We start from the raw sequence: 20,516 nt of genomic DNA on the forward strand, positions 1-20,516 counted from the left end.
TTTGAAATGTTTGGATAATTTATTTTGACGTTACGCGGCCTACAAATCGAATAGCGATTTTCTGTATTTTCAGAATTGACTATTTTGGGGATAAATACTGTTTGAAATTAAATTTTACATATTTAGCATTAAAACAACCCTATATAAACAGCCCATTTTCAAATCTGCACCCCACAAACTATCAGAAACAGCATTTACAAAGATTGTTAACCCCTTGAGATCTTCATAGTAATTGAATCAAAATGGCGGTGAAATTTAGAATGGTCAAATTTTGTCGGTTATACGTTCATTTAGCCCTAAAATTTACACATTTCCAAAAGATAAAAAGAGAAAACTCACCATAAAATGTGTTCTACAATTTCTCCTGAGTGCAGAGACCCCCTACATGTGGACATTACTTGTTTTATGGGGGCACAGCGAAGCACAGAAGGGAAGGAGCCCTGCAGCTGCCAGGATTTTAGTTTTCTCGTTGCCCCCTTTTGAAGGCTATAAAATTTTCTCTTTTCCGTTATTTGGGCCATGTGACGGCATTTTTTTTGCGGAATGAGATGCTTTTTCCCATTATGGGGTTGGTATCACCTATCGTTGAAAATTTAGGAACTTTTTTTGAGGTCATGAGTAGAAGAGCATCTGTACTCAGTTCTGTACTGGATTTTTTACTGTTTTTTTTGTGTGCAAGATGTGCTTTTTAATTACAGGCATTTTTAATTCTGATTTGTTGTAAGTAGAACAAATAAAGTGCATGAAATTTTACCATACAGTACTGTGCTATGTGCGTTTATTATTCCTGATAGAGATTGACTAGTGGAGGAGACTGTACAGGGAGAGCTGTTGGGAATTGGAAAACGCAGCACAACTGTGGAATCCGCATGGGTTTTTATCCACTCCAACAATAGGGAACTCGTGGAAGTGACTTGGAAGAAACTTAAAAACTGAGGTTGAATAAAGTATTGGATTGGATTGGTGTGAACACACAGACATTGGGACTGGTTCATGATCCAAGAGCTCCCCAGAGCAGTATTGTGCCTTTTACACTGATATTGATATTACTGTATGTAAAGTGCCTCTTAGTGGAAAGACCTCTTTTACAGGCAGTGTATCTTCATATTGAAGATTATTTCTATCTATACACAAGAACATAAAAGCCCGTAGTTTAAAACACAAGGGGGGGGGGGGGGAGGAAGAGACACTCCTTATACCAAATTGGTACTGATTGTATAAGGAAAATTTTATGTAATATAAATATGTGAGGGAACTGCTATAAATGCCATTTCTGAATTTTTAAAGGAAACCTACCACCACGGATCTACCTATTAAGGCATATTCGGTGGCAGGTTACTCTAATGTATAGTAGTATAATTCTTTTGTGGCCCAGAACCTTCATAAATTTGAAATCCCCCAATATGCAAATTTCCTAGAGAGGCTACTGGGGCGTGGAGTAGCTGGAGCTGAGACTACACAGTGCGGCTACTCTACGCCCCAGTAGCCTCCTGCGTTCCGCCTACCAATCCATCTTCAGAGCGGAGCTGGGTTCTGCGGTTCACAGACGCGTGTGTGCAGCTCCTCGTAGTTGCGCCCTGAAGATGCATTGGCAGGCGGAACACAAGAGGCTACTGGTGCGTAGAGTAGCCACGCCGTGTAGCCTCTTTAGGAAATTTGCATATTGGGGGAATTAAAATTCATAAAAGTTCAGGGTCATGAAAGAATTAGCCCTAAAAAGGGCTTTACCACTATACATTAGAGGAACCTGCCACCGGATCTACCTTAATAGGTAGATCAATGGTGGTAAGTCTCCTTTAAGGAAAGATTCACAAAAGTTCATTTCGATATAATCACTGGAGTATAAATGTACACATAAAAATTGCTCTTCCCTCAGTGTAAAATGAGACTGTACCTCAGAGTGGCCATATCTACTTAACCCTTTAAGAACTTTTTCATTTTTCCGTGTACAGAGCTGTGTGAGGGCTTATTTTTCACATAACAAATTTCACTTCTCAGTGACATTATTTATTATTCCATGTCGTGAACTGGGAAGCTGGAAAAAAACTCCAAATGTGGTGAAATTGGCAAAAGAAAGGCATTTGTGTCACTTTCTTGTGGGCTCAGTTTTCACTTTATTCTTTGATTCAGTAAGATTACGGGGATACCAAATTTATATAGGTTTTTATTGTGTTTAATAGGTATGATGTGTTTTAATACATTTTAAAAAATTAAATGAATGTGTAAAAAAAAAATTTGTTTCGCTAATAACTTTTTCATACTTTGGTGTGTGGAGCTGTGTGTGGTGTAATTTGTTGCTTAATATGCAAAAGGTACAATGATTATAGGTTACAAAAATGATGAAATTGACTTTGAATAACCACCAAATCTCCCTTTGTCATGTGAGAGTAGCATGGCTACACCTGGATCTAGATTGGGTGTTGGGGACTTATTTCCTCTTTGGGTCTTCCAGGGGTCTCCTAAGCAGGGCAGGCTCCAGGTTTAAGTAGAGCCTCCAGGTTTAAGGCGACAGAGCCTTAGTGGGCCTCCCCCAGTAGCAAGACTGTCCCTCCTGCAGTAATCACACTGTCCCGCCCCCCATAGCCACACTGTCCCTCCTTAATAGCCACACTGTCCCTCCTTAATAGCCACGCTATCTCCCCTATGTAGCCACACTGTTCCCCCATAAGCCAAATTCCATTAGCCACACTGTCCCCCCCATACATAGCTTCAATTTACCCCTACATAGTCACACTGTCTAACCACCCATAAGCCACACTGCCTCCCCCTACGTAGCCATGCTGTCCCCCATAAGCCACATTCCATAAGCCACTGTCCCCCCCAGGTAGTCATACTCCCCCCCCTACATAGCCACACTGTTCCCCCCTACATAGTCACACTGCCCCCTCCCCCATAGCCACAATGTTGCCCCCTCCCCCATAGCCACACTGACTCTTCCCACCTATAAAACACACTGCCCCCTCCCCCCATAGCCACACTGACCCCCCCCCCCCTGGAGTCTATATGAGACTTCCAGGCTTGCCATTCAGTGCGATCTATCACATAGTAACAATGAAATGAACTGAATCTTTATCTGCACACCACATTCCCAACAAAGTCTATGGCATTGCAAATCTGACCATAATAATATAATGTAAATCATACTACATAAACTAGAAGAATGATAACAAAACATCTATTATATCCCTCTCTTACCTTGTTAGTATAACGACGAGATATACCCGGCTTTATGCCATCCTCCTCTTTAGAAGAATTAAGTAAATGTACTTGTTCTTCTTCCTCTTCCTCCTTCTCTTTAAGAAATATATTTGACTTCATTCTACTGTAAGATAAGAAACATCATCATCATATTTGTCTATTCCACATATACATTTATATAATCTAAATTCAGCGATTGGATAGGTTCATATTAATAGTTCTCCTTCTTTAACATGATTTACAAATGAAACATTACATTAGCATATTTAAAACGCTCATCTTTGTTGTACTTTAGGACATATACACACATACATGCTAATCACCTGTTACCCAACCAGGTACATTTATTGGATCCAAATTAACAAAAAAAATTAGGTCTTTTACCATTCAAAACGTAGGGATCTAACTTTACATCCTCTCCCTCAAGTGTCTTTTCCTCCTCCTTCCCCTGTGTTTATGATCTCATGAGTCACATGCATGGAGTCAGGATAATCATACATTGCTTGGACACTCCTCTTCATTCATTGGAATAGAGGATGCTCTCCTCCCACCCTTCTGTGTAATGTCTCATCTCAAACCATGAACCTCTCACATGCCTGAGTTTTCCCATCCTACATGTAGAGTTGACTCCAGAGAATCCTACACTTATACTGCCCTGGAATGCTTTTTTATAGTCTCATCTTTAGGCTACATTCACACGATGTGTGCCCGCCGTACCGTAGTACACGTCAGCACCGGGAGAGGAGGAGGGGGAGAGCGCTGCTCATCCCCCACCCCTCTCTATAGTGATACATGCCGCACAAAGCCATGTTCCGGGGAAAGATAGGACACGTCCTATCTTTCTCTCGGCTACTGAACGATACGATACGGCTAGTGAACGTAGCCTTAGTTCTATACAATGTTCCAGCTAGTTAATTCTAAGCTAATTCACCTTAGTCTTAGGCTTCTAGTGATTGAACAAATGTAATCATCGGACCGCTCGCAAAGCCGTCCGACGTATTCATGAGGTGGCGGGGTTGGGCATGGCTAGGGGCGGTGACTGAGGCCTGTCGCACAGCAGTCACTGCTGGCCTATGTAGCGAGCGGGGCGGTCCGGGGAAGAGGCAGCGAGCGGTCCGATTATTACATTGTACCCCGCAGCAGTGTTTGATAGCGTTACAGGCGTTTGTTCAAGCACTAGGAGCTGCTTAATTTAGTAAAAATTAGTGCCGAAAATTTGGGTGACAGGTCATCTTTAAAGAGAACCTGTCAGGCAAATCACTGACATCACTGCCTCTGAGCATGAGACCAGCCTCATTTACATAATAAAGAAAAGATGATTTTAGAATGATTAATGTATGGATTGTCTAGATAAAGGCTGGGATGGAATCCTTGTGAGCTTCTCCAACAGGTAGTGGTGACAGGACTAGTGACAGAGACCTGATGACAGGTGTCCTTTAAGCAACAATGATGCCTACATTTACTTCTATAGAAGTCCCGCCATGGCCACCTTTACACTCACTCTATGCTTCAGTGCCAGGTGGGATGGGTGTCGAAGAATCCCATTTTAGAGATAGATGTAGTTCATGGAGGTGGAACCCACATGAAGCAGACTGTGGATGTGCCATTAACATCAAATAGGGAAATACTCCTATGAGGATCATACTGAAATGAATATGTGGAATTGTGTATTAAAGATCCTTTAATTATATCTAAGGGCCACCAAATCCATGTTATTTGAGCCACACTATTACCTCTTAGTGCCTGCAGGGATCTCTGCTAATAAAAGATAATGGGGCACATTTACTTACCCGTCCCCTTGAAATCCCCGCATCTGTCGCTTCCCCCGCTGAGGTCCGCCGGTGTTCACCTTCTTCTTCCCGGTGTATGTGAGTGCTGATCTTGCGACACAATTTGCTTTTTAAATTCCGCGGTTTGTCCGACGTCCACATCCCCCGATTTGTATTGCATGCAAGCCGGTGGCGATGCGACACAATCCGATCGTGTGCGGCAAAAACCCGGGGCAATTCAGGGCAAAACGGAAAAAAAATTGCGAAACCCGACGAAAATGCAGTGTGCGGGCCCTTAGTAAATGTGCCCCAATGGCTTTGCCTCCTGATGGACTCTTTGGGGCAGATTTATCAAGCAGTCTGAAAGTCAGAATATTTCCAATTGCCCATGGCAACCAATCACAGCTCCCCTTTAAGATATTCATGAGCACTGGTGAAATGAAAGCTGAGCTGTGATTGGTTGCCATGGGCAACTGGAAATATTCTGACTTTCAGACTGCTTGATAAATCTGCCCCTTTGTTTGCTACACTACCCATGCTTGAAATCCCTGCTGCACTAGTCTTCCTTGAAGTCTCCTGACTCCTGTTTTAGAAGGGGCCATTGAGTTGGTACCTGAGCAGTGGGGAAAAGTAAGGCCTCTTTCACAATTGCTTTGCAGATCATCGCAAGTGGGAAAAACTATTTATACCTGCATATGTGGTAAATTTTTTGATAGGAATCATTAGCCAATGTTTTTGTGCTTTCAATGCGTGTTTCATGCACACACACAAAATGCATACAAAAGACTCAGGACTGTGGTCTATCTTTTCTATGGCAATTCATCAGTGAAAAACTTATCGCACTTGTAGGAGTCTCAGAGGGCAATGCATTTTTGATGCTTCTCCATAGACTTGTATGGTGCGTTTTTCATGCGTGTGACCTGCAAAAGTAGTGTATGCCGAAATTTTTCACGCATGTTTAAAAAAATTGCGCATGTGTGGGTGAAATAAAATGCAAGTCTGACAAAACCCATGGGATACAATGGGTGAGAGTGCATAAAGTTGATTTAAGATATGGCATAAAAAAAAACATTGGTGTTGGTGAAACATGTGATTCACCATTTTCATTCTAAATCTTCTTTTGATGTCCTATGTGCTTCTTTTGAAGTTCTTAGTAATTCATCTTTTGAAGTTCTTTTGTTTTTTCCCCTTTTAGTTGTTATGATTCATATGAATGAATTATGATAAAATTTTAAAATGATGCGTTAAAACAAAATCCATTAGCAGGCTTATAAAAAAAGAAAGACAACAAGTAAATGTCTTTTACACAGTGTATCCTATCCTGCTTCCATAACCTTTCTGATCATTTTAATGCATCAATTCAAGCTGTCTTGGTCCCAAGTATAGCAAATCTCCGCACATTTCTACAATCTGTTTCATTTGGGAGTTGGAATAAGTTCCTATCAAATAGGAACCAATATATAATAAAAAGCTTTGCTACTTATGATGGTGTCTCAGGGTTGGTGATAGGTGCAAAGAGTCTTCTCCATTAGCAAAATTGCTCTGTGGGTCACCTTTGACCAAAAACCCTTACCTGTATGAATTCAGACCAGTTCCTGTTTGTCCCCACATCAGAGGTTTTTTTAACCTTACCTTAGGATAAGCCACCTATACAAGATCATTAGTGGTCAGCTTTATGGGCCTATGCAGACTCATTTTCTATACAACTCGGGGTTGTACATATAGTATCTGTGCGAATTATGTCAATTTTAATATTAAAGAACATTTACTAAACTAAAGTTTCTACTTTGTAAGAATCAAGTTATTTGTTCCTCATATATGACAGTGTTCCAAAGTTCATACATGGTCACACATCATGTGAGCATTACACTATCAGTAGCAGACGGTTTATTATATTTGTAGGGTAAACTTACAATCCTTTTTTCTTTTGAAAGCTCGAACGTTCTCAATCATCCAAGTGCATAAAAATGTGCAGTGTGCCACCCAGTGTGCCACCCACTTTCAGAGTGCAATGTGTGAAAAACTGACAAACAACTCAAATGTTGTTTGTGTTTTTACTGCATTTTCCATGCGTTTTTCATGCTCGTGTTTCATATCACATGATTCTTCAATTGGTACCTACATAACACTCCCTGACATTTTTTCACATTACCCGGCAACCCATGCACTAAAAACGCATTGCACTTGCACATGTGTCGCAGAGAGCTATGTGTTTTTGATGCTTGTCCATAGACTTGTATGATGCGGTTTTTCACTCACATGATTTGCAAAAGGGGTCTAATAGAGGCATTTGATCAATAAGCGACCGGTACATACGTCCTCTATAGAAGGCAATGGCCGCACGGAGAAATACAGTGCCGCACCTTCCACTCCATACACAGGAAAAAGAAAAATTTCCTATCTTTCCCTGTGTTGTGACCCATACGTATCACGTATCACGACCTTACGGGTCGTCCCACCTCCTCGTATTCCTGACGGCTGTAGCGGTGGGGGCATACGTTTGTCTGAATGCACCCTAAGGCATTGCAAATATATATAGGCGAGTTACAGTTTTTCATCCTACGTTACTGGCAAACAGTTCATTATAAAATATTTTATAAATTGTAATATGTGTAATATCATTTATCTTGCTGGTTGCACCCTCTGCCAAAAGCAATATGTGGGCTGTACGACTTGTCCGTTGAAGGTAAGGATAAGAAGACATATGTCAGTGCAGAAGCAGTGAATATTTCATATCTCCAGACACTTTAGAGTGAATAGTTTGTGGACTTGTGGTCATGCTGTTATAGGTGCATAATGTATACCCTTGCTGTTTCTATGATGTCTGATTTGGATTTTACTTTGAAGTTGGAATGAAACACAGATTGGATATTTTATAAATCTCTTTTCCTTTCCCTTATACTAAACTTTTCAGTACCTCAGAAATTACAGGATGCAAATGGGTACACATTAGAGGTTGCTTATTCATCAGCATAATGGAAATAACCCAAAAAATATATATAAAAAAAAATTAAAATTAAAATATTAAGCAAAATATAAGTGATCATCTACATGTTAGAGATGATTAGAGATTATTTAATGTGCATTTCAATTTTAACAATCCCATGACCTCATGTACAAATCCGTTATTAACCTCCCGCTCTCATCTATCAGACCATCGATGAACTTTGTATGACATTTAGTGACTAAGTACAATGCCCTGAAAAGCAAACAAGCCAAAGGTAATAATCTCCAATACGTCCCCCACACTGGATAAATCCCCAATGTCATCTGCAGGGACCAAAGAGACTGCAGAAGAGCATGCAGCACAAGTGTGGATGTGTCCGCTCACTAGGATATGTCACTATAAAGTTATAGACAAAGGTGTACATGTAGTGTCATCCTAAATACAAGGTGGCAGATAATTTTTGACAGAATATCACTGTAGAGATATTCAGCTTCTGGGAGATGGGTGTATAACAAAGTATTCATGTCCTGAATTGTGCATATAAATGGTTCATTCATTGGAAGTGGAATACAATGGTTCACTTGGTTTGAATCGCTAAACTATAGTGTAATTTATCTTTGAAGCTCCATAGAACTTGCATTCCTACAGGGCTAAAGTCAATCATATGATCTTACTCTACATACAGATCTGCCTGGCACTGCTGGGAGGGGTCTGGGAATGTAGCCACATCAGGAAATAATGCCTGAGAAATATTCTGGACATGGTTTCCTTTTCAAGTATAAGCCCTGATCCATACAAGTCCATCGTACATGTCCATCTAGTGTTTCCACACTCTCAACACCTATTGTTTCAAGAAAGTAAAAATCTCTGTCCTATGTGAACACTTACAGTAGTATATAAGACACCCCTGACTTCAGTTAGACCTTCTGCTTCATACTTCAAATGGTCAATAACTTTTTTGTGAACTTTGAATGAATCAATAGTACAGTAACAGTGAACACAAGAAACATTGCAACATCTTATCGGAGCAAAGAGTTTCTTCTTCCACCCCTCTAATTCTCCATTGCCTATATTAAAATTAGTTTCACTCTGCTCCATTTCAGATTGCTCACTATAGATGTCAGATTACAGGGGCAAGAGTAAATGCCTGCATAGCAGTATCCCCCCACCAGCCGAGAGAAAACTAGAAAATGAAGACTAACATAATAGATATAAACAGTGTTATACCTCATGTACTGTTATTTTAGGAAAGTTTGTTAAATTAACTTCAAAATACTTCATTAAAAACTATGATTAAAAGCATTGCCATTATCCCTAAATGGTTCATTACCATGGCTTCAATATTAAAAACTTTGTAAGTTTGTAAACTTATATGCATATCACCTGATGTGAGTCCTGCATATTAAATTTTACTTGTATTGCCCTGCCTCCTTGTTCCTCATTGACAGGTCTCATTGCTAGGCCATGCTGCTGTATGGAACAATGAGAGAGACCTCTGTTACATCATTGACAAGTTCATGTTATGTGACCTGGGCAATATCATCTAAGGTTATTTACCCAGTAAAATGTGTAACATCTTCCCCATGTATGTATCTGATCACATGAAATCACAGCATGAGTAAAGGACCTTAGATGACATCACCCTGTTCAGATGACATGCTGAGAAGAAGCATGGAGCATGGGGAGGAGTAGATGTACACTATTTGTGAAACTTTTGTGACAGGTTCCCTTTAAATGAAATCTACCACCTATAAGCTGGATTTCAAGCTACACGCAAATACATATTGGCATGTGCCTCCTGAGAAGCCATTTATCTTGTGCTGAAAATTCACAGGCGGAGCGCTCACCCTTCCTCTCCTCCTAGCGAGCTGAGCAGCTGTGTTGCAAGTCAGACCAGAAATAGGACCTGCTCTATCTTTTGCGGCGCAGCTACGCAGCTTGGATAGAGTGCAGTGAGACAGAATGTGCCCACCCCACAGTGTCCTTGCATAATACATGTCTATGGCGGCCGTGAGCTATCTGCTGTCTTTGGGGTTAGCTCACTGCCGCTACTTGTGGATATGTGCATAAGTATACATTTTCAGTCCGTTTAAAAAACAGTTTAAGAATGCACTGTGTGAAAGCACCCAAAGTGTGAAAGAATAACTTGTCCAAGTGTACTAGGGAAATGGAAATATCCTAACACTTCTGTGCTAAGCACTGCAATGGACTTGGAGACACTGTATTCCACATTATAAATCCATTTTTTACTGAAATGCTGCTAACTATATACTTAAAGGGTTTTGTCCATGAAAGAAAATCCTAAAATTTTAATCCTCCAGTGATGTTTACACAATAAAGATCATTTTTAACTCCCTTACTTTACAATTTTCGGCTACATTCACATTGACGTGTGCTTGCTGTTCCGTAGCACGGCGGGCACACGTCGGCACCAGGGAGAGGAGGAAGGGGTTAGCAGCGCATGTACTATCTTTCTCCTGGCTACAGAACGGTAGGGTGCCACACGTGTGCGACACCGTACCACTCCTGTAGGGCGCAGAGTGCCCTTTGCCGTGTATGGGGTATGTATATATGCCATATAAAGGTCGGACGTATATATTTCCCCCATACGTTCCTGTGAATGTAGCCATACTCAGTTTTATTGCTTTTTTAGCTCCTACAACTCGTCAGTGTGGGTGGAGACTCTCTAAGCAGAGACTTTATGATCCTTCTAGTGCTGTGAGATGATGTGTGCTGACTATGTTCTTAGATTATCAGGGTCCAGGTTTATATACACTTTCATTCAGCTTCTGAACATTCACTAGTATCTGACACATAGAAAAAGAGATGAGACGGATCAGAGATGAGATGATACGATGCATAAGATGCATATAACACACGACTCTACTGTCATAGCCATAACATACACAACTCTGCTATATCTTACCTATAACACATAATGTCAGATCTGCTGTGCCTCCCCCTCCCCTGGATAAAGATGTTATCTGTTTGTGGCTTTATTCTCTTCATGGGGTCAACAGGAAGGGAGTGTGTGTCTGTGTGAGTGTGAGCTCGTCCTGGAATGCAGGGTTAGGGGCTAGAGCCAGAGAGAAGCTCAGTGCAGCATCAGACACAAAAATGTCTGCCGACCCTAAACTCAGAAGATACAGGGTCGGGTGCAGGGGCAACCAAAATTATGTACACTATTACTGATAGGTTGGAATTAAAATCTGTGAAATGCTGTATTTTTGTTAATAACAGTGGGTTAGAGAATGTGTTATTTTGTTATCCTGAGTATATTTAAGAAACTTGTCTTTGTGGAAATACAACCTTTAAACATCTCTACTGGCTGCTACCTAACACATTCACCTTAACAATCCATTTTTAATGGAATTTGAGTGGAATGCATGGCCCTACTATACTACATAGTACAATTGATAAAGACCTATATCCATCAAGTTTGACCAAGATGCGTGCCTGTACTTTTAAAATAAATTTAAAAAAGTTAATACAGACCTGACATAACAGGTAATCATAGGAAGGCCCAGTTCAAATCTGTGCTTGGACTTCTCTTATTGACTTCTGTCACAAAAAATTATAGTAACGAACGACTAAGGGTTCAGTTAAAATATCAACTGATGTCAATAGACTTTTTATGGCTTCCGTTAGTGTCCATTTGAGCCACTTCCGTTAGCAGGGGTGGAATAAGACTTCCATGGGTTCTGGGCTGTCTGAATACTATAGCCCCTACAAGTCTGGAATCACTTCATGGGGGAATGGAAGATGCGCCCGTTCTGCCTGCTTGCAATCTGAGGTTTGAGGACCAAAACTTGCATAAACGTTTATTAAAAACTAGAACAGATTTCATGGGTAATGATCCTTCTCAGTATAAAATCTGGTGGGTGGTTTGGGTGGCCATGGGCCCCCTTGAAGGCTTGGGTGCCGGGTCACCGCCCAAACTGGCTGTATTATAATCCACCGCTGTCTGTTAGGCTTCCTTTATTGAGTGGAAAATTGGACAGCAAATGCAGAACTATATTTTACCATCTGAAATAACGGTAGCCAACGGAAGTAGTACAAACTAACAGAAACAATTAAAAGTCCATTTAAATCTACAGTTTACATTTTAACGAATCTGTGAGGGTGCGGGCACACGTACTGCTAGCGTTGCATTAAAACAATGCAAGACACTGGGGCTCATTTACTAAGGGTCCCGGATTACACTTTCCTTGATAGTTCACTGTTTTCAGGGATTGCACGGCTTGGACAGGTGTCTGCGCAGGGATTGTGTCACACCCGATTGTTTTTTGGCGCAGCTGCGCTGGCTTCCATGCGACACAAATTGGGGGCGTGCCATCAGATGAACCGACTGATTGGGACTGAACGCGGGATTTAACTTTCAGATTGTGTCGCAAGCCCTAGCACTTACATGAACCACAAAAAATAAGGTAAACTCCGTCTGACCTGAGCGGGGAAGCAACACATGCATGATATCGGGCGCACAGTGCATGCACTTTCGGTGAACAGCGGCCATGTAAGTAAATGAGCTCCACTGAGTTCTGGTTACTGATCGCTTACGTTTCCATAGAAACGCATACACAATCGGACCAAAGCCAGCCCCATAATCATGTCCTATCTTTTCCCGGGTACGGAACTGTACAATGTTGCACCGTACCAAAATGTACCGTGCGCCCATCGCCAGCATATGGGGGACGTATATACGGCGGCCATATATACACCCTCCAACGACCATGTGAATGTAGCCTAAGACAGTGGGGCAGCTTTATCAAGCTGTCTAAAAGTAAGAATCTTAATTGGCCATGGCAACCAATTACAGCTCCCCTTTAAAATATTCATGCGCTCTGGTAAAATGAAAGCTGAGCTGTAAGTGGTTGCTAAGGCCAACTAAGAACATTCCGACCCAGTGTCTTATATTAATTTTTGCTCCTAAAGAGGCACTAGGTTTTATTTTCAGAGAATGTCTTATTTTTCATGAACAAAAATTCACATTTATTGTTGAACAAAAAATCAACTTCTCTAACATCCTTATAATGCTGCAAACTCTGAATTTCATGTGACTCCATTTCTAGTTTAGCACTTTCCTTCAATCAGCTCTTCTTGTTCGGCAGCTGCTTGTATCGCATTTGCAGCGCAACAGTCTGTGATTTTATCCCATTAATATTTCACCCATGTCACAATCTCCTGCAGCATCTAAATAATCTACTAATACATGGTGTGGGGGGAGCTATAGCTATAATGGCGCTAGGCCTTCTTTTCAGGGGGCCTAAGCTTCAACAAAATTGTACTAAGTCTTATTTTCGGGGAAACAGGGTATGTATGTTTACAGGTATATGTACTGTATATCTAGGTGTCTGTTAGCATACCCATTTATCACACTTTGTTTGATAACTATGTGACTGTATATACATTTCAATATTACTATATATTTTTGTATACCATAAGTACATGTGTGGTTGTGCGGTACTGCACATCTATGTGTGTTTTTATTACATATAAACTTACACATACGGGATATATGGTACCTATAGGAATATACATTTGTGTTTATATACTATAGCTGTATGTATATACAGTTTGTGTAATGGTATATTTATACAATGCAACTTTATTGATCCCCTGGGGGGGGGGGAATTATTTCCCCTATGATTTAGGATAAGGGTCTGTAGGATAAGGGTCAATAAAACATGGAAATAATATAGTTGTACTTTAGGTACATTTATGACTAAAACAGTACGGTATTACACTTTGTAAGGTTTCTATGTAACTATATTTATAAATAGTTATATCCTTAACACATATGTATAGCTGGTATATATCTACACATACACACATGGTTGGATCATATATATATATATATATATATATATATATATATATACATACATGTAGCAGTATCTATGCAGTATGTAGCCGCTAGCCTATGCAGTGAGTTACCTAGCCAGTCCCCGCTCTGCTCCGGCACAGGGTGAGCCGCTGCCATGTAGTGCAGTGTGCACAGCGCAGAGCACTGACCTCTGGACTCCTATCCCTCTCCCCTCTATTATTTCATACATTCATATCTGACACTGGTAGAACAGGTTGCCGCCAGGTCGTGTGCACGTCCCACCTAAGCCCCGCCCCCTCACATGTCCATCACAGCTCGTCCACGCCTCCCTGGTGACGCGAATCAACAAGCCTCCCCTAAGCCGTGCGTGCGACGTCATTACGCGTTGACGTCATCAGTGGGCGCCCGGTGGTTCTGTGTGTAATTTCTGAGTGACGTGTTCACTGCTGTCATGCAGTCATGGCCGGGGCGCTTTGCCTGTGTGGTCTGATACGGTGAGCGCCGGTTTATATTGTATGTAACGTGGAGGGTGCGGCTTCTTGTCTGTGTGCGCTGCATTGTGTGAAGTCTTGTACTTCAGCAATCTACCGTACTGTATCTGGCTGTGGACTCTTGGGAGATGTTTGGCGGTAGAATGATCATATGTGATGGATTACAACATGCCCGATCCTTTACTTCTGTGATGGGAAAGAGGAAACTGATAGACGGCTGCTCTCTTTCCATCTTTCTCGTGTGTTTTCCCAACCGCGGGCTGTTCTTCAGTCTGGTGATCTGTTGTTTGTGGTCCTGTGTGTCATTGTGTGAGGTCCCCCCCCCCCCCCCCCCCCATTCACTAATGATAGAAAAGACACAAATATGGGCAGGAATTGGACCTGCTCTACAATTTTCAGCTCAGACAACTCATTCATGGAACCAAGCATGAGTACGCATGGTGGCTGAGTGAGTAGCACTTCTGCCTTGCAGCGCTGGGGTCTTGGGTTCAAATCCCACCCAGGTCAGCATCTGCAAAGAGTTTGTATGTTCTCTCTGTGTTTGTGTGGGTTTCCTCCAGGTACTCCCGTTTCCTCCCACACTCCAAAACATTCTGTAAGGTTGTTTAGATTGTGAGCCCCATGGGGACAGGGCCTGATTTGACATGCTTTGTGTAGGGCTGCGTAATGTGTGCGCTATATAAATAAATTATTATTATTAAATGCTTGGGGATGTAAGCCATTTACACAAAAACCTGTGTGCCTATCCAGACAAGTGTCTGTACCGCAATCTGTAGTATTGGATGCAAACTACGGTACTCTAAAAACTTAAAATATAACTTTTAATCCAAATGTCACTTAAAACTATAAAGAGAAGATCCAAGAAAAACCTAAACACATATATATATAAGATTGTAGTAAGGGCTGCCAGTGCTCATCTAAAAGAGGAACAGTTTTACCAGTCGGCAGTCTATACACTTTCCTTTGAGGTTCAGTGCATAGGTGGTGCCCAAGGAGCGTGCAAGATGACCCTAATTTCTAGCTGGAACCACGTTCCCCAAGTGTACAGTACCCAGATAGCTGACCCTTGTGTAGCAAACAAGCCATCCACTTCCAAATACTCCCTATGTGTTTAATCACCTCCATGTGATTCTTCAGGGGAGAATAACAAAAAAAAACAAAACTCCTCACCGCTGAGGAGGAGGGGACAATGGGTCCAGGGTGGTATCTATAAGAGGCAGTTCAGTGGTAACTGCTCACTCATGGACAAGTAATTTACTCATGTCCAAGACTGCCCCTCCGTTCCAGGGCTATGAGTTTGTTGCTGAAAGTGTATAGACTGCTGGAGCCCTGGCAGACCTTACTGCTATCTTTGATATATTTGTGTTTGTTTTTATTGATTCTTCTTTTTATGGTTTTAAGTGACATTTGGATTAAAAGTTATTTTTTACATATTTGGAGTACCGGGCTTTCGCATACAATGTGAGCCATTTAAACAACGGCTAGCACCTGCGCCAAATCCACAGTTGAGAGGACGGACTGTATAATAAATCTAATTATGTTTTTTTTTTTTTTTCCCTGCAGCATGCTGACGTCACTCTTCATCCCTGCACTTATCGCCAGCGTCTCTCTCAGCTTCCTGCTGTTTATTTTTCTCCTTGGTGTCCGATTGTGGTTTGCGCAGAAGAAGAAATCATCTGTATCAATAGACAAAGATGGTAACAAGCAGAAAGTAGTGGCCTTCTTTCACCCATACTGCAATGCTGGAGGCGGAGGAGAACGGGTGCTGTGGTGTGCACTGCGGGCATTGCAGAAAAGGTATATCATAGTCTTGAGCTAGTGGTAATTGGACTAGTAATTGCTAATGTTTATCGTGGATATGTTTTTGACCTCTTCAAGTCCTGGAAAATCAGTTGGCACTGTTCTGTTTCTTTTCTGTGCCCCCTTCGGTATTTTTACCCTGCACAGTGCTTCTACCCTACTGTCCGCACACCAATCAGCTGTACGGCGGTGTGTGAACACAGGCAGCTAGGAGCAGTTGGCCGCTTGCCCCTGTTGCAGCCGAAAGCTGTTGTTATATATGAAGTTTAGGGAGCTGTGGATGCAGAAATAGTGCTCTCAGCTTTGTGTCCCTGGGTTTACACAACAAGCTGTTAAACAGTGGTGGGCCCAGGTGACTGTCTCTCACCAGTAAACTATTGATTATTAAATGAATGCTCATATAAGTGTTCAATATAGAGGTCCATTGTGCAAGATTGAAGTGGCGGAACTGTCGGAACACCTTATAAGCTATCATGTGTACCCTACCATTGGCTAGATATTAAATGTTGTTAGTGAGAAAACCCTTCAAGGAGAATCTGTCACCTGCCCAATATGTCTGTTTTACTTGTATTCCCCTTGAAATAACTGTAGACTATTCTGAATTGTGCTTTTTCCATGTTATTATTGCTGAACATTTATGATTAATTCCCCAGCTGTTGGCTAAAATGCCTGCCTTCAGTAGGTTATGTCCATAGATTGTCTGAATCTAAGCATACTGATTGGTTAGTGTCAGTGACATGCCCAGTTGCCAGCTTATAATTTCCCAGTAAAAACAGTAAAGGAATGCCACGCTGTAGAGTTCTAATACTAAAAACGTGTGTCCAAGGAGTCACATTATTATTCTAACATCATGATGGTGTTTTCCTCAATTAATTTTTTATTTTTTTCTATTTCTGTGTAAATGGTATGGCACCGCACACTGTACATGTGCACGGCCATTCCCAGTTTAGGGGACTTCTGAAGGTAGTAAGGTACAGCTCTGCACTCTCTCTAGACTCATGCTTGATCTATTGCTACTTTCTTTTGAGGGAACTTCTTTTTATATGTATAAATGTCATTTCTTAAAGGAATTTTAAGGTTTAATAAAATCCTGTGGATTCTGGTTTTTGTATACTTTTATTAATTTTTTTTGCAGGTACAAGAATGCAGTCTATGTCGTATACACTGGCGATAAAGACGTCTCCGGAGAAGAGATCCTTAATGGGGCATTCAGAAGATTTAATATAAAGTTATCGTACCCTGTTAAGTTTGTCTTTCTGCAAAGGCGTTATCTGGTAGAAGACAGACTGTACCCGCATTTCACCCTGCTGGGACAGAGTTTGGGCTCCATTCTCCTAGGTTGGGAGGCTCTGGTAAAATGTGTGCCTGATATTTACATTGATTCCATGGGCTATGCATTTACATTACCTTTATTCAAGTACTTGGGGGGCTGTCGTGTGGGCTGCTATGTGCACTACCCCACAATCAGTACAGACATGTTGTCTGTCGTCCGGGACCACACTGCTAGGTTCAATAACGCTGCTTTCATTTCCAATAATCCTGTTCTAAGCAGACTGAAGCTGATTTACTATGTCTTGTTTGCGCTGATATACGGCTGGGTTGGTTCATGCAGCGATATGGTTATGGTGAACTCGACCTGGACCTTTAACCATGTGTTGGAATTATGGAAATGCAGCGATCGCATCAGCATTGTCTATCCTCCTTGTGATGTGCAGACATTTTTAGATATTGAGCTGGAACAGGGGAAAGAGAGGAAGGAACACTCTGTAGTGTCCATTGGTCAGTTCAGGCCTGAGAAGGACCACAAACTGCAGATACGGGCGTTTAGCACTTTACTGGCGACAAAGACTCCGGAGGAAAGAGCAAAGCTGAAGCTGATTCTTATCGGGGGCTGTCGTAACAAACAAGATGAGCTTCGTGTAGCAGATCTGAAGGCTCTCAGTGCCGATCTGGATGTTCCTGTGGAGTTTAAGGTTAACATTCCTTTTGAAGAGCTAAAGAAACATCTCGCAGAAGCCACCATTGGTCTCCATACAATGTGGAATGAGCATTTTGGAATTGGTAAGTATGTCCTGCGCTATTGATAGGTTTTATTTTTTTTGTGTGTTTTGGGAGTCCTAATTATACACTATGGTTCATAAGGTTTCTGCTAATTTTATAGTTATTGTAAAGCAAGACCTCTAGCAATTTATATATATTTATATATGAACATTTCGAATGGACAGTATCACAATAGCTTCAGATTACTGCATTGGAATAAAGCAGCCTGTAGTACCAGGCACAGCCACTACAGCATGTATGACGCTAAGTCAAGTCATGTCTTGTTGATGAGTTAATTCCCCAGCTGTCGCCTTTTGATGAGTCGCCTTTATTCAAGCCTCAGAAAACGCTTTTAGGCCAAAGGCAAGCAATGATCTATACTCGCAATATATACCAGATTTAAAAAAAATGTGTGTAACCTGTGGGCAGATTCTGGGCCGGTTTTAAACTTTTGCAATGTACAGGTTTAAAGCTGGGCCAAGACGGAAACAAGTCATTTTGACTTATATTTTTTCACCATGGTTGGGTCTACTAATGAAGTTATACAACAATCCATGTGTCTCCAGCCTTAAAAGGAGTTGTCCAGGAATCAAAATTGTGGCTGCATCCCATCTGTCCACTCTTTTTATTTTTTCAGCCAAGCTGTGTTGATTTCATTGGGGCAGATTTATCAAGTGTGAAAGTCAGAATATTTCCAGTTGCCCATGGCAACCAATCACAGCTCCCCTTTAAAATATTCATGAGCACTGGTGAAATGAAAGTGGAGCTGTGATTGGTTGCCATGCGCAACTAGAAATATTCTGACTTTCAGGCACTTGATAAATCTGCCCCATTGTGTCTGATGTTCCAACTCCGATCCAATCTATGGTGTCATCTATGGTGTTTTGTAATCTGGAAATGCTTTTTAATAAGTTGATCAGGAGTCAATTGAAGACTGACCATTTTAGTTAGTGATATACGTCATATCTGTGTACATGGTAGCTAGTAAGTAACCATTTCCAAATATTTCCAATCTTTACAGGAGTGGTTGAGTGCATGGCAGCAGGGACCATCATATTGGCTCATAACTCTGGAGGACCCAAACTGGACATTGTGGTCCCATATGAAGGACATGAGACCGGTTTTCTGGCAGACAATGAGGAGAGCTATGCTTCCGCTATGCAGCACATCCTGTCCTTGTCTGAAGAGCGTAGATTGCAGATCAGGCAGAACGCACGCCGCTCTGTCTCGAGATTCTCGGACCAAGAATTTGAAGGAAATTTTATTTCGGCTACTGAGCTATTATTTAAATAAGACCTTTCGGGATGGTGATCTGTATATAGTAGGGGAACTGGGAGAGAAGAATGTAAAATATTTTTGTATTGAACTGATAAAATATATTAAATGTGATTTACTCCTCAACAATGTCTTCTTAATACTTGTCCCCAGTGATTCTTAATGTTCTATCAGAACTTAAACTGTCAGTTGGGAATATCGCTGTAATAACAGAATAACTTGATTAGGCTGGAAATGGATGAAAAGGAAACATTTATTTGCTTGCAAAGTATTTTTTTTTTTTTTAAGAAAATGTTACTACTTATATGCAGGAATCCACAAATGCAGAAACATGGACATGTCCTGACTGATAACTTTCCTCATTCGTCATCTTTAAAGATGTCCATATCATACATTTTGCTTTCTTGAAGAACCTCCCCTGAATGGGAAGTAATCATCATGGCAAGTGGCTGGAACCTCCTGTGTTTAGCTTTTATCATAGTTGCTTTCAAAAAAATGTAGCATTAAATGATATTCATATAACTTATTTTTCCATGTGTGAGAACTTGTTTTCTGCGTAACAAATTGCAATTCATTGTGACCGTATTTAATGGGAACATGCTGTATACTGGGAAGCGGGGAAAAATTACAAATGCAGTGAAATTGATGAAAATGCATTTGTGCCATTTTCTTGTGGGCTTGGATTTTACAGCTTTCACTGTGCGCTCCAAATGACATGCCTACTTTATTTTTGGGGTTGGAACGATCACAAGGATACCCAATTTATATAGGTTTACTGTTTTCCTACATTTTACTTAAATTAAAAACTGTACAAAAAAAAGTTTTTTCCATTTTTGCCATCTTCTGGCACTAATAACTTTTTCATACTTGTGTACGGAGCTGTGGGTGGTGTCATTTTTTTAAAACTTTTGATGATGTTTCAATGCTACCATTTTGAGGACTTTTTTGATTACTTTTTATTTTTTTTATATGGTCAGACCCGAGGCTGTATGGCTTCTGCAGATTCGTGACATTGTAATGAATCCTATGTAAAAAAATGCCATACAGTAGTCTAAAGTTTAAAGTACCCTAGAGGGTCTAGTGAAAAACAAAAAATTAAAAACTAAAAAGTCAAAATCAACCCCCTTTCCGTAGAACTGATCTAAAACATAGTAAACAGTGAAAATCACAAA

At 41.1% G+C, this 20,516-nt stretch overlaps 2 protein-coding genes across 4 annotated transcripts in view; one reads left to right on the forward strand and one right to left on the reverse strand.

Moving 5' to 3' along the window:
• ATP7B (ATPase copper transporting beta) overlaps window positions 1–13,989 on the reverse strand; it is a 60,600-nt gene extending 46,611 nt beyond the window's left edge. For 2 of the 3 annotated variants that reach the window (XM_072134524.1, XM_072134523.1), the window contains exons 1-2: window positions 13,849–13,989; window positions 3,196–3,322 (exon numbers count right to left, since the gene is read on the reverse strand). In XM_072134524.1, coding sequence (XP_071990625.1) covers window positions 3,196–3,322; window positions 13,849–13,967 — 246 coding nt within the window. In that variant the 5' untranslated portion in view covers window positions 13,968–13,989. The remainder of the gene's footprint in view (window positions 1–3,195; window positions 3,323–13,848) is intronic. The other variant, XM_072134525.1, reaches the window with a different exon arrangement.
• A 108-nt stretch (window positions 13,990–14,097) lies between these two features.
• Window positions 14,098–19,473, forward strand: ALG11 (ALG11 alpha-1,2-mannosyltransferase). Its single transcript, XM_072134527.1, has 4 exons — window positions 14,098–14,232; window positions 15,793–16,026; window positions 17,165–18,090; window positions 19,091–19,473. The coding sequence occupies exons 1-4, from the start codon at window positions 14,198–14,200 to the stop codon at window positions 19,360–19,362; spliced, it is 1,467 nt and encodes a 488-aa protein (XP_071990628.1). The 5' UTR covers window positions 14,098–14,197; the 3' UTR covers window positions 19,363–19,473.
• The last annotated feature ends 1,043 nt before the right edge of the window (window positions 19,474–20,516 follow it).

The sequence above is a fragment of the Engystomops pustulosus genome, chromosome 2 (assembly GCF_040894005.1).
Source record: "Engystomops pustulosus chromosome 2, aEngPut4.maternal, whole genome shotgun sequence".
In the NCBI taxonomy this organism is placed as follows: domain Eukaryota; kingdom Metazoa; phylum Chordata; class Amphibia; order Anura; family Leptodactylidae; genus Engystomops; species Engystomops pustulosus.